The sequence below is a fragment of the Vulpes vulpes genome, chromosome 12 (assembly GCF_048418805.1).
Source record: "Vulpes vulpes isolate BD-2025 chromosome 12, VulVul3, whole genome shotgun sequence".
NCBI lineage: Eukaryota > Metazoa > Chordata > Mammalia > Carnivora > Canidae > Vulpes > Vulpes vulpes.
The window spans coordinates 77,941,414-77,954,031 of record NC_132791.1 but is presented as its reverse complement, the minus strand read 5'-3'; the positions used below and the strand labels follow the sequence as shown (position 1 = coordinate 77,954,031).

At 48.2% G+C, this 12,618-nt stretch overlaps 1 protein-coding gene across 17 annotated transcripts in view; it reads left to right on the top strand.

Moving 5' to 3' along the window:
* The first annotated feature begins 2,600 nt into the window (after window positions 1-2,600).
* CARMIL1 (capping protein regulator and myosin 1 linker 1) overlaps window positions 2,601-12,618 on the top strand; it is a 314,309-nt gene continuing 304,291 nt past the window's right edge. For 11 of the 17 annotated variants that reach the window (XR_011995658.1, XR_011995657.1, XR_011995656.1 and 8 more), the window contains exons 1-2: window positions 2,601-3,251; window positions 8,068-8,165. Coding sequence is in view for 12 of the 17 variants with exons in the window: in XM_072728997.1 (XP_072585098.1) it covers window positions 2,858-3,251; window positions 8,068-8,165 (492 nt within the window). In the remaining 5 variants the exon portion in view is untranslated. Of the gene's footprint in view, window positions 3,252-3,485; window positions 3,929-8,067; window positions 8,166-10,664; window positions 10,694-12,618 lie in introns of those variants that run through there. The other 6 variants (XM_072729004.1, XM_072729002.1, XM_072729001.1 and 3 more) reach the window with 3 other exon arrangements.

The window sequence follows — 12,618 nt, the reverse complement described above, 5'->3', positions numbered from 1 at the left end:
ACACCTTAAGAAAGCCTCTCACCAATGGTAGTTGCTAAGATTGGGAAATGGAAATTTTGTTGGCTCCCATGTATCTGAATACCTTCCAGTTTTAAAACCCTGGTTCTCAATGTAGTATGCAAGATCAGAAACTGACTTGAGTAAGCTTATGGTTTTTGTTTTTGATAACTTGATGATATTTTTTTGTTTATTTTTTTATTGGAGTTTGATTTGCCAACATATAGTATAACACCCTGTGCTCATCCGGTCAAGTTCCCCCCTCAGTGCCCGCCACCCAGTCACCCCATCCCCCCACTCTCCTCCCCTCCCACTACCCCTGAGCTTGATGATTTCTTTTTTGTTTTGTCTCTATGGGTTTAATCATTATATGATATGGTTCCAACGATAGTGTGTTAGATCATTACAAACATTAGTATTTTTGGCAGATTTAAAAAAAAATTTTTTTTTAATTTATTTATGATAGTCACAGAGAGAGCGAGAGGCAGAGACATAGGCAGATGGAGAAGCAGGCTCCATGCACGGGGAGCCCGACGTGGGATTCGACCCCGGGTCTCCAGGATCGCACCCTGGGCCAAAGGCAGGTGCTAAACCGCTGCGCCACCCATGGATCCCTTTTTGGCAGATTTTTAAATTCAGAGTGTACTTTCTCACCAGAATGCACTACAAAATATACTATATGGATATGAATGTATGCCTATGAACTAAAAATATGTCTATATATAATTTTCTAAAATAATTTTGTTGCTCCACATATATTACATTTGCAACTGTGTTCAGGCGCAGTAGGGATTCTCTGAAAAATCAATTTCTCTTTCTTTCTAATAGATTTTAGGTTCTCAGGGCTGTTGGTAATGCTCAAACATGGCTATATATAAATATTTACTTAGATGAGGCTATAGTTCATTTATAGTAACAATCAGTTTCATTTAGTGGTTTAATTGCTCTCTTAAGACGTATAGGCAGGGATGGCTCTAAGATTCTGGAAGTTAAAGAGCAGTCTTGCTGAGGAAAAGTTTGCAGCATTGGAGGGGTGGGTAGATTTTGTCAATAAGTAGGTACTTCAGAATTCGAAACACATTCTCTCAGCTTGCACATGACTGTACTGTGCAGGGGGACATTTACTGCTGGCTGGGTTATGCAGCATTATAAACGGGGCTCCTTGGAATTCTCCCTTTGCTACTCTGAAATGTACTTGAAATTTGCACCCAAGAAGTAAATGATCTTCAAAATCAGCCAGTCCTTTTGGAGTATGGAGATAGGAGATTCATTTGAATCCATACTTTTCAAAGATGTGGGAGCCAATCAAGGCTCTTCTGCAGTGAGAAAAATGGATTCTTTTATCGAAATCCCAGTTTCCTTTACAAGATGCCAGGGAGCACTGAGTTACAGGACTGCCATACAGCCTTTCCTTTATTCTTTCCATCACCCTGGGCCACAGGAAAAAGAAAAATCTTTTGTCCTTATTTTCACAAGTTACTGCATGGTTTGGAAACTTCAAGGCTATTTCTCTCTCTTTTTAAAAAAATATTTTATTTATTTATTCACGAGAGATACAGAGGCAGAGACACAGGCAGAGGGAGAAGCAGGATTCATGCAGAGAGCCTGATGTGGGGACTTGATCCCAGGACTCCAGGATTACGCTGTAGGCTGTAGGCGGAAGGCAGGTGCTAAACCACCAAGCCACCTAGGGAACCCCTCAGGGCTATTTCTCAAACTCTATTGGTGTTTGCCAGAAAAATCCTCTTTATCGCACACACAGTTGAATGGAGAATAGTTTTGAGATGTTAATTTCCATTTATTGCATATAAAAGATATTTAAGGCATAAAGGAAATGTCTAATTTACAGCAGGTTCCAATTTTTGAGACAAACGTCAGGGAGCCTGAGGCCATAAGCTTTAAATCCAACCAGTTAAATGTTTATTGAACACGTATTTTGAACGAGTCTGTTGAGGAAGTTTAAAAGTCTGAGATAAAGTCCGGTCCTCAAGTCAACCAGTCTAGTTAGCTGGGCAGACAAACCCCGACTCAGGGGACAATGCAAGGTTAACAGTAAAACTATACAAGTACACCAGCAGTGAAAGAAGGCGCTGCGCGGTTCGCTTACAGAGTGTTTCAGGCAATATATTCTGGTGGTGTTCGAATACAGGGATCACTCACAGGGCTGGAAAACCCCTGAAAATCTTCACAAAGAAGGTGTGCACTGGACTGGATTGAAAACACAGGTAAGCATCAGATAGCCTTAAAGGGATGGGGAAGGCAAGTAGTCTTGAGAGAGGTTGCAGGAGTGGGGAGTGGGAGAGGTTAGAGGGGTAGCAAGGACCACACTGGGAGGTGCCTTGATGGGAATGCCAGGTGGGGAGGCTGAAGATTTCTCTTGTGGATCCAAGGTCGACGGTAGGTTTAAAATCAGGGGATTCCCTTTCCTTCCTCCTTTCTTTCTGTCCGTTAAAAGCAGAACCTGATTCGACCGAGACCTTCCCAGCTGCCAGGAAAGAGAGCCGCTGTCGGAGAGCTCACGAGTGCTCCTGGCCGCGGAGTTGTCCCTCTGGGGGTGGAGTCGGGGGAAGTCGAGGGATCTAGGCCAGGTAGGACCAGACCTATCAGCAGCCTTACTTGGGCTCCGGTGAACACTGCTCCGCTCTCCGACTAAGCCCCGGGGTGAAAGGAGACCCCCCCCCCCCCCACCACGAGTGAAAAGCTTTGGCGGAAGCGCGCTCTGCATTCCCAGGTCTGGCGTTTGCCCGGCGGCGGCAGGGCTCCCGCCAGCACAGGAAAAAAGTGTCCTCTCCCCATACGGGCAGCGTTTTCAGGTCTCGTCTAGCTCCTGCTCACCAGAAACAGAAAATTAATCACGCTGATGAGAAGTCAGCCCGTCGCGGGCAGGGCCGAGAGAGGAAAGCGCGGAGAGGGGTCCCAGGCAGGTCCGGCTCCCGCGCAGACGGGTCCGCGGAATCTGCGCGCGTCCGCAGTGCCCGGGACGCGGGCTCCGTCGCCCCGGGGGGGGGGGGACGCGAGCGGGAAGCCCGCGCCCCCCGGCTCGCCTCCCGCGCAGCCAGCAGATGGCTCCGGGCTCGCGCTCCCCCGCTCCCTCCTCGCTCCTTCCCCAGACGCAGGCCCGGGGCGGCCGGGGAGGGAGGCTGCGAGGAGGGCGCCCACAGCCCACCGCCCACCGCCCGCGCAGCCCGCGCAGCCCCCTCCCGCGCCGGGTCCCAGGCCCGAGGCCTCCCGCGCCGAGGCCGGGCTCTCGCGAGGTGAGGCGGAGCGCAGGAGGAGGCGGAGGAGGAGGCGCAGGAGGAGCAGGAGCAGGAGCCGGAGCCGGAGGAGCGGGAGGGGGAGGGGAGGGAGGGAGGGAGGGGAGGGCCGGGGCTGCCCCCGCCCAACCCCAGCCCGGCTGGAGCGCGAGGAAACCCTGCCCCGCCGGCCCGCGCTCTCCCCGCCCTCTCCGCGCGCCTTCCGCCTTCACCTAGAGCCGTAGGTGCGCTGCGGGGCAGGGCTGGGCGGGAGCTGGCGGCGGCCGGGGCCGGAGCCGCAGCCGGAGCCGCAGCCGGAGCCGCAGCCGCAGCCGCAGCCGCAGCCGCAGCCCGGAATCCCGCGGGTCTCGCTTCGCCGCCGGGAACTGCGCGGGGGCGACATGTAGCGGCGGCCGCAGCCGCAGCCGCAGCCGCAGCCGCAGCGGACCCACCTCGTATCGGCAACTCTTTTTCTTTTTCTTTTTCTTTTTTTTTTTGCACGGGCGGGGGGCGCGGCAGAATCGTCTCCCCGCCCTCGCTTTCTTGCCGCCTCCCGTGCGCTACCTGCGTCTGCCTCTGAGAATCGAGGATCCCGGGGGAGGGCGGGGGCCGTGAGTCGGAGCCGCAGCGGCCCTGCCCGCGCGCCTGCGGGGCCACCATGACCGAGGAGGGCTCCGAGGTCCCCGGGGAGCTGACAGGTAAGGGCGCGCGGCCGCCGGCTCGCCCGCGCCCCTCGCCCCTTCCCCGCGCCCCTGCCCTCCTCCGCCTCCCGGCGGGTCCCGCGAAGTCGCGGCGCCCCTCAGGTCGCGGCTGTGCTGGGCGGGGCGCCGGCAACTTTGCTGGCGTCTCGCGGCCCGCGGAGCCGAGCCCGGGTGGGGGGCGGCGGGGCCCGGGCCCGGGGCCGTAGGGCGGCGGGCGGAGGAGGGGCCAGGCCGCCTCGGGCGTGGGAGTCCTGGAGGCCGGGAGCACCCGGACGGGCTGCCCCAAACTCGGGGGAGTCCGGGGAGGGCCGGCGGGGGCGGGGTGGGGGCGAGCGGACGGCGGGGGGTCTCCTGCACCTGCTCGGCCACCCCCGCCCCCGCCCCCGCCCCCGCCGGGTGGCCCTCGGGGTGCTCCTCCCGCACGGAGACTCCGCGGGGGGGGCTGGTCGGGAGGGCGGACGGAGCCCGGCGAGGCGTGGCTTGGCCCAGCCGGCCGGGAGCGCAGGGGTTACACGGGTGACGCACGCTTGGGCCGGGAGACTGAGGGTTAATGGGACACGCTCCCTTCATGATCGTTAACCTACACGTTCTCCCCATCCCGAATCTCGGGGACCCGGTGTGCGGTCCCCTATGCAAGGTGACCCGTTGTTGGACTCCCTTGAGGGTTTCTTTTTTTTTTCTTTTTTCTTTTTTGGTGCGTGGGTGTGTGTGGGGGGGGGGTTGGGCTGGATTTTGTGTCTTGGGGTTTAAACTTAATTACGTGGAGGGTTAAAATGGCAAACCTAAAATGAGGTGGGGATGAGTGTTCTCAAAACCAACGTTTCAGCGTGTGTGTGTGTGTGTGTGTGTAGCACGTTGTATTTTAGCAAGGTATGTGTGTCTGCGCGCGTGTTTTGAGCCCTCGGGACCTGTATTCCTTACTGTACCATTCTTGGCACACTACACAGAAGGGTGCTGACAGAGGAAGCCCTGCTTGCCCATTGATTTGCCTTTGAGAAATTTGCCCGTTTCTCCTCTTAGCGGTAATACTTGGGAGGAGTCTGGGTGTGCTCTTCCAAAAGTGATTTAACTCAGCAGGTGACACTTGATGTGAAGAAGCTGTTGCTAGGTTTGTATGAAAGCATCTGCTTTTATTGAATTAAGAAATCCAAAACCCAAACTTCTCACCCAAATTTACAATGTGAAGTTTTCCCCCCCTTCCCCCACTCTGGCCTCTTTTCTCTCCCCAAACCTGTGGAGTCGGCTCCTGAGATAAAGCATCAGCTGCTTTTGCTGGAGTGAGTGGCCCATCCGGTTCTGGGAGGCTGAGATCTTCCCAGCGCGCCTACCCGGAAGAGGAAACTAATGCCCAGAGTCTCTGCAGATGTCTCCAGGAGTCCTGAGAAAGCTTAGGGGAGGGCTGGCTGCCCGGGCCAGGGGATCAGGGTAGGAAAAGAGGTGGGTAGATTTTTAAGTTAGTTGGCCTTGAGCCAGATGATGAAAAGTTTAGATAGTTACTTAGAATCCAGAGAGAAGGGAGGATGGGAGTTCGGTATCTGGTTTATGTGGATGGTTCTCAAATACTTTGATATGTTTTAAAAGTGAATTTAATCCTTATCTAGAAATGGAATTTGTGTGTTTACTGAGTCTAGCCCAGCTCACATATCTTTCAACCGAGTGACACATGCTTCTGTGACATGCCCAGTATGATTTTTTCTGGGCCTTTCAGTGGTCTAATTAGGAGGGAACATTCCTGCACCTGCTTTTTTTTTCTAATTTGAAGTGCTCACAGAGTTCTCCTCAGATTGATTCAAAGGCAACCAGGCGAAAGCCTCAGTGTACTTATTCCCTTAAGCTAATTCCTGAGAACGTTTATTTATTTTTTTCCTGAGGATGTTTAAAACATGTGTATCTCTCAGATAGTGAAAGAAACAGACTTTTTCTAAAAAAAAATTTAAACGCTAAGAAGAATGAGTAGACGGTCAGTCATATTACCTCTCTGAGATCGCCTCTTGTCACCTTTTGATAAATGACTTTCCAGTCCCTTTCCATGTGTATACATCCTTAAGTCTATTCCCCCCTCCAAAGATTTACTTATTTATTCTAGAGAGAGAGAAAGAGCACAAGCAGGAAGGGCAGAGAGAGAGGGAGAGAGAATCCCAAGCGGACTCCACACCCAGCAGGAAGCCTGACATGGGGCTGATTCCATCACCCCGAGATCACCACCGGAGCCGAAACCAAGAGTCAGGGAGCTCAACCCATGATGCCACCCAGGCCCCACTCTTAAGTCTATTTCTGATGGCTTCTTTCCCACATACCTTTTTTAGGGGAGGGAGGAGTAGTCTTTATCTGTTTGGAGCTCTGATAAGATCAGGGGTGCAGAGAGACCTCCCAGCACAGTGAGGTCTGCTTTCCTGCCCACACATCCCACCTGTTGCTGGTCCCCCCATGAGCTGCATTTCTCTTGTTTCCATGCTCTTCCTTCTCCTTCTTCACTCTTCCCTAACTTGGCAGCTCTAAACTTTTGTGGTGGGTTTTCTAATAAGAATACTTGATTACCCCTTAATAAACATATTTACTTATTAAGCTATATACAAACTTCATTTAGCACATATAACTTAAAACATAATCTGGATACCATTGCAGATATAAATAAAAATTCTATTTCCTTCTTGCACCTCAGTGGATTGTAGTGTACACTGCACTTTGGACCAGTGGTCTGTTTCCTACTCCTTCAAGATTCTGCTTAGGGGTCCCCTACTCCCTGAACCCTTCAGGAGTCTCCTTGTCCATGGTCTCACAGTGGTGAGTGCAGATTTGCCTAGAGGCATCCGTCTGTATCTTGTAGATTGTAAGCACCTCTGAAAGGCAGGAGCCATCTGGATCCCAGGACCTGATGGAACACTTGGAATCCCAGAGCTTATTCCTGTGTCCATGTATTTGTTGAATATATGAGTAAGCCAACATGATTATAATATAGAATATAGAGCTTTGGGAGTAGAGAGGAGGTTGCTATATTTTGAAGTTGAACATAGCCAGAAGGAGAATGAGAAAAGGCATCCCAGGAAAGAGAGTAGGACATACAGAATCCTGTTTTTTTAAGATTGTCATAGGGGTGTGGAAGATGGAGATGGTAGGGATGATTGGATTATTAAGTATGTGTGCTGAGAAGTTAAACTGAAAAAATGTGAAAGACCTTGAGTGGCGTGCTGCAGGGTTGGGGTCTATTCCAACATGACAGCAACTCCTAGAGCAAGAGTGATGTGATCAGACCTGTGTTTTTTGGAGGGTCCCTTTGATGAGGGTGGGGTCAGAGGGCTGATAGGTGGGATGTCATGGACTTGTCTTGGGGAGAGATTCTGAGTCCTTGAATGCAGGGTCAAGCCCAGGGGTCGGGAGCTGTTTAGTAGGAGATAGTTCTCAGAGAGCAGGTGACTGGCTTTCTATCTGATTTGGAAAACAAGATTCATCATCAGTGGCCAGAGGAGTAGGGAAGGAAATGAGTTTGATTTGGGACCCGTTCCATTTGGGATACTCACTGGAGTCATTCCTGCCACCATCCAAATTTTGAAGTGTCCCCTTCTTGATTCCTCTTTTCCTGTTGTCTTTGACCACTTTTTGGGGTGTTGTGCTGTGATGCTACATTGTCCAGTCTGCTTCTGGTTCTTTGCCATATTTCTTAACTATCACGTTAGGCAGTCCTAGAAAAATACTGACATTTCTATGCCCCTGTGATGAACACAGAGGCTGTTAGGGGCTAGAGGTAACCAGCCAGGGGACTTTATGAATTCCTGCTGTGCATACAGTCTGCACACAACACAGCACTCTGTGATGCTGCTTGACGTTACTTGTGTTTTTCCTTGGGTGTGCATCCATTTGCCCAGCGAGATTATGTCACACCCTGCAAGAATTGGCTTCTGTCACATACTGGTGTATTTGCCTCCGCTTCTGAGCATACAATACAACACACCTAGTAGGTGTTCGTTAAATATGTGGTGACTGATCACTATCAGGCTTGTTACAGTGAGCTAAAAAAAAAAAAAAGACAATCCATAATAATAAAAACAACCAAAAATAATCCTTCAAATGTTCTCCCCTTCCTAATGCTTTTTTCTTAGTAATGAGAGAATGTAATGAAAACTATTTCCTTCTTTCAGAAAGCATAAAGGATGTTATTGGCAGAAAGATAAAAATTGCAGTGAAGAAGAAAGTAAAGTTGGAAGTTAAAGGAGACAAAGTTGAAAACAAAGTGCTGGTAAGTATTCTCGTTTCTGAAAAGGCTTGGAAGTGAAAGTGTTTTTCGCCTTCCTTGTTTTGATTGCTTAATTTCCATGCAACTCAAGTGCTGTGTTTCTTATTTTGCTTGAAAGTTCTGAGGCCATTTTGTCCTGGATTAACTGGAATATCTGCCCCCAGAAAGGTAATGGTAGGATATTTACGCGTTCCAGATGGAAGTTTGAAACATTGTATTTTTAAAGATTGTCACAGTCACCCATGCTGAGATGATCTCCTACAGCCTGTTATCAAATTATTCAATTTGATGTGAAGTGGAGCTTCTTTATAGGTGTCTTTGTTGTGGCTGATTGTATGATTTCATTTGTGAGGACTTTGGGAGGAGTTTAAAAAAATTCATCTCATGTTGATTTAACTATGTAACTGAATGTTCTCAGGTGTTATATCTGAGTCCATCTCAAGGGGAAGAAGACACCTGTCATGTCGTGGGGACATTTGGTGTTTTGAAGGAAGATGCCTGGTGGAGGCAGTACCTGCTAGTGCTGAGATTGGACTCAGGGTCCCCCCCGAGCATGTGGGAGAGCTGTGGGGATCCAGGGATTGGACTGCATTGGGCACAGAGTCGGGGAGGGCATTGCCAGTGACTAGACTGCAGTTTTAGGGAGGTGTAATACCCTTTTTGGTATTATATTGGCTTCTAGGTTGAGGTTGTGGCAAACCTAGATTGAGCCTTAGGAGAGTACATGTTGTGTGTGTTTTGTTGGAGACAATATTTTATTTATCTTTTTATCATTGGAAATTTTCAGACCTATGCAAAAGTAGAGATAGTATATTGAACCTGGTATGTGTTCATCCAGCTTCCACAGTTTTTCATGTTTTACCACTATTGTTGATCTCCTTACGTTTTTTTTTGCCCCTTCTTGGAGTATTTTAAAATGAATCCCAAGTACCTGTCATTGAAAGAGAATTTATTAAAAAGATTTCATTTTTTTTTGAGAGAGAGAGAGCACAAGTGAGTGAGTGAGCATGGAGGGGAGAGGGGCAGAGAGAGAGGGAGAAGGACAAGGAGACTCCCTGTGGAGCAGGGAGCCCAATGTGGGACTCGATCCCAGAACCATGAGATCGTGGACCTGAGCTGAAGGCAGATGCGTATCCAACTGAGCCACCCAGGCACCCTGAAAGAGAATTTTTTTTTTTTTTAGAATATTTTTAATAGTCTGTTTCTTCAGTTGAATTTGCCACAGAATCTCAAGTGTCTCTCTGATAACATCTGTCTTGAGAATCTTTTAGAATATCTGGCTGCCTTTCCCTGTAGATGTGAGGATTATGCTGTTGATGGATGACTCTTCTTTCTCTGTGGTCTATGCATACACGTCAGGATGGCAGAGAAATTGAATTGGGAAGACTTCATTGAGGGGCCTTGCCCCTGCAACAAAGTGTGTTCCTGTAGCCTTCATAATTAGGGTTACCAGTAGCAGAAATGATGGGTGCCATCATTCTGATTTATTTTGCTTTAATAAAGAGTACATTTCTTTAGAGTATATTTTACTTAGTGTTATAGGATAGTGGTATTTTGGGGAGGTGGTAGTGGAGAGAGAAGACATTTTATTTCTGCCATTTTTTGTTTTATACATTTAAAGTAAATACGTACATGGATCCACCTTTCTATAACTGTTGTAGTAGTCAAGTAGTGTTTGCTACCTTAGTCTGACATGGTGCATGGTATTACTTGGTATGGATACTATTCATCATGCTAAGAATGAGGCCATGCCATGATTAAAATTTACAAACTGAAAATTACAAAGATGAATTTAAATGCTCAGTATAACAGAATTAGCACCATTTACAAATAGTTATGTTGAGAATTTAATGTTAAGGACCCTTCCAGACCCCCACCCCATGCTCATCTCAACGTAAGCTAGAGTCAAGGTTGTAACCAAATTGTACCCATCTTTGAATTGTACCTGTAAGCATTTATCTCCCCAAATCTGGATCCTAAGTAGTTTCTGGTCGTTTGGCATAAACTTGTTTTGGCTGTTCCTTACATGCATGGACAGGAGTTATTAATCGAAATATTCAGAGTCTGACAATCTTTTTTTTTTTTTAAGATTTTATTTATTTATTCACAAGAGACACACACAGAGAGAGGCAGAGACACGGGCAGAGGGAGAAGCAGGCTCCATGCAGGGAGCCCGATGTGGGACTCGATCCCAGGACTCCAGGGTCACGCCCTGGGCCAAAGGCAGGCTCTAAACCGCTGAGCCACCCAGGGATCCCTGAGTCTGACAATCTTAATAGAAATATTCAAGTTGGACCAAGATGGTCAATGACAAACTGACCTTTACATTGTTGATTTTGGAGTTTCTGAATTGAGAGAAATTCAATTACTTAAATGAAAACACTGGAGGGAAATCTCTTGATAATGTTCATTTCTGACTTTCTTTGGCTGTCCACTAACATTTGTAATAAATGAGTTGGTTTAATACCTTCAATATATCTTGTTTGAATTTTCTTTTCTCAGTGTCTTCCTCCTTATAAGGCTGCGAGTATGTGAGTATGCATGTTATACGTTACCTACTTCCCCTTTTTTAACAGTTGGAGACTTTATACTCTTTGTAGTTTATCTTTGGTAGAAGCTTTATCTTCATCTTCCTTCTTTTCATGGTCATAATAACTAATACTTATTGAACATTGACCAAGTGCTAGGCTCTCTGCTGAGCGATTGTGCATTAGCTTATTCAGTTCCACAGCAATCCCAGGATGTGGGCACTATTTATCTCTGTTCAGATTTGGTGAGGCTCACTAAGTTGCCTAAGGTCATTTAGCTAGTCATGACTCAGCTGGGGTTTGAACTCAGATCTGCCTCAGCATTATTTTTTATTTTTTAAAAATTGTATTTGAAACAGAGAGCGTGCATGTGCATGTCCGAGTCGGTGGAGGAGCAGAGGGAGAGGGAGAAGCTGACTTCCTGCTGAGCAGGAAGCCGGATATGGCGTTGATACCAGGACCCCCAGATCATGACCCGAGCCAAGGGCAGACCCTTAATTGACTGAGCCACCCAGGCACCCTAGCTTCACCATTATTACCAAAATAAAAAGAAAATAGCCTTTGGCTTGTTGTTCACACTTTCACCCAATGACCAGGAAGATTTGGACCTTAGAAGTATCAGGAATCCTTGTGTTTGTGTGGCTGATCGATTGTTTTATAGATAATTTCCTGACTTACTGAGCTCGTCCTGTGTGCCACACATGCAGTACCTACAAGACCTCATATATTCAGAGCTCACCCTGTCATGGGGCAGGTAAACATGTGTGGGGACAGTGCTTTGAGCGGTGCCATGAGCAGGATGACTGAGGGCTGTCATAGCACATCACAGGGACCTCAGACTCAGGCTTGCATACCAGGGAAGAGTTCTTCTAGAAGGAAGGGAACCCTAAGCTGACTCTGGAGGCTGAGTAGGAGTCACTGAGGGAAGAGTAGAGATGTGTTCTGGGCAGAACAGGGGACGGAGTAATACCTGGAAGCCAGAGGGGATTACCTGTTAGAGAACCAGCTGAAGCAGGGCTGGAGCAGGTACAGAGTGGAGAACGGCCAGGCATAGAGTTAATGCCTTTTCTTGCAATCCAGATATCAGGTGAAACTGGGACTGGGTAAATAGGTCTCTTCTCACCACCTGTTTCTAATAACCTGTAGGTGAACTTTATCCTCCTGTCTCTAGGGAGGCGGTCACAGGCTCCGAGGTAGAGTACTAGGGCCTTGAAGTCACACCTGGAGCCACTGTATAACATTGTTGAGCCTTCATTCCTTTCTCTAATGAAACAGGTATTCTAACAGTATCTATTTGTAAATGATTGCTTTGAACGTGAGCTAGGATATGTTTTAATACTGCTTGGTGCAATGCCCAGCAGATGATAAACAGCACACAGGTGATAAGGCAAGAGGAACTGAGAGGTCCTGCATTGTTTTCTCCGTGGCACAGAGAATGCCATTTTTTTTTTTTTTTTTAAGATTTAAGAGACACACAGAGAGAGGCAGAGACACAGGCAGAGGGAGAAGCAGGCTTCCTGTGGAGAGCCCAATGCGGGACTTGAGCCAAAGGCAGATTCTCAACCCCTGAGCAACCTAGGTGCCCCCAGAAAATGCCACTCCTGATGCCCGAGTATCCGCTGCCTTTATTAAGGGGTTGTGTTCAGGTCACCATAAGGCCAAGAACAATATTTATAGTTTATGTCACTTTTCAGCAGGATGGAGTGCAACTGAGCAGATCCCAAATTCCTCAGGTAGGCTTTGGTCACATGAAATCAGAAATGCTAGGATATGCAGGGGAAGAGCATTCTGTGGGCACATATGTTTGGCAACCAGGCTGTTAAAGATAAACCAGTGTCTTCACTGCATGGCTTCGCAGAGCCACTAATACAACGATAGGCATTGTTGACTCCTGAGAATGAGCTTAAGCATGCCGTCTTTCTCAAACT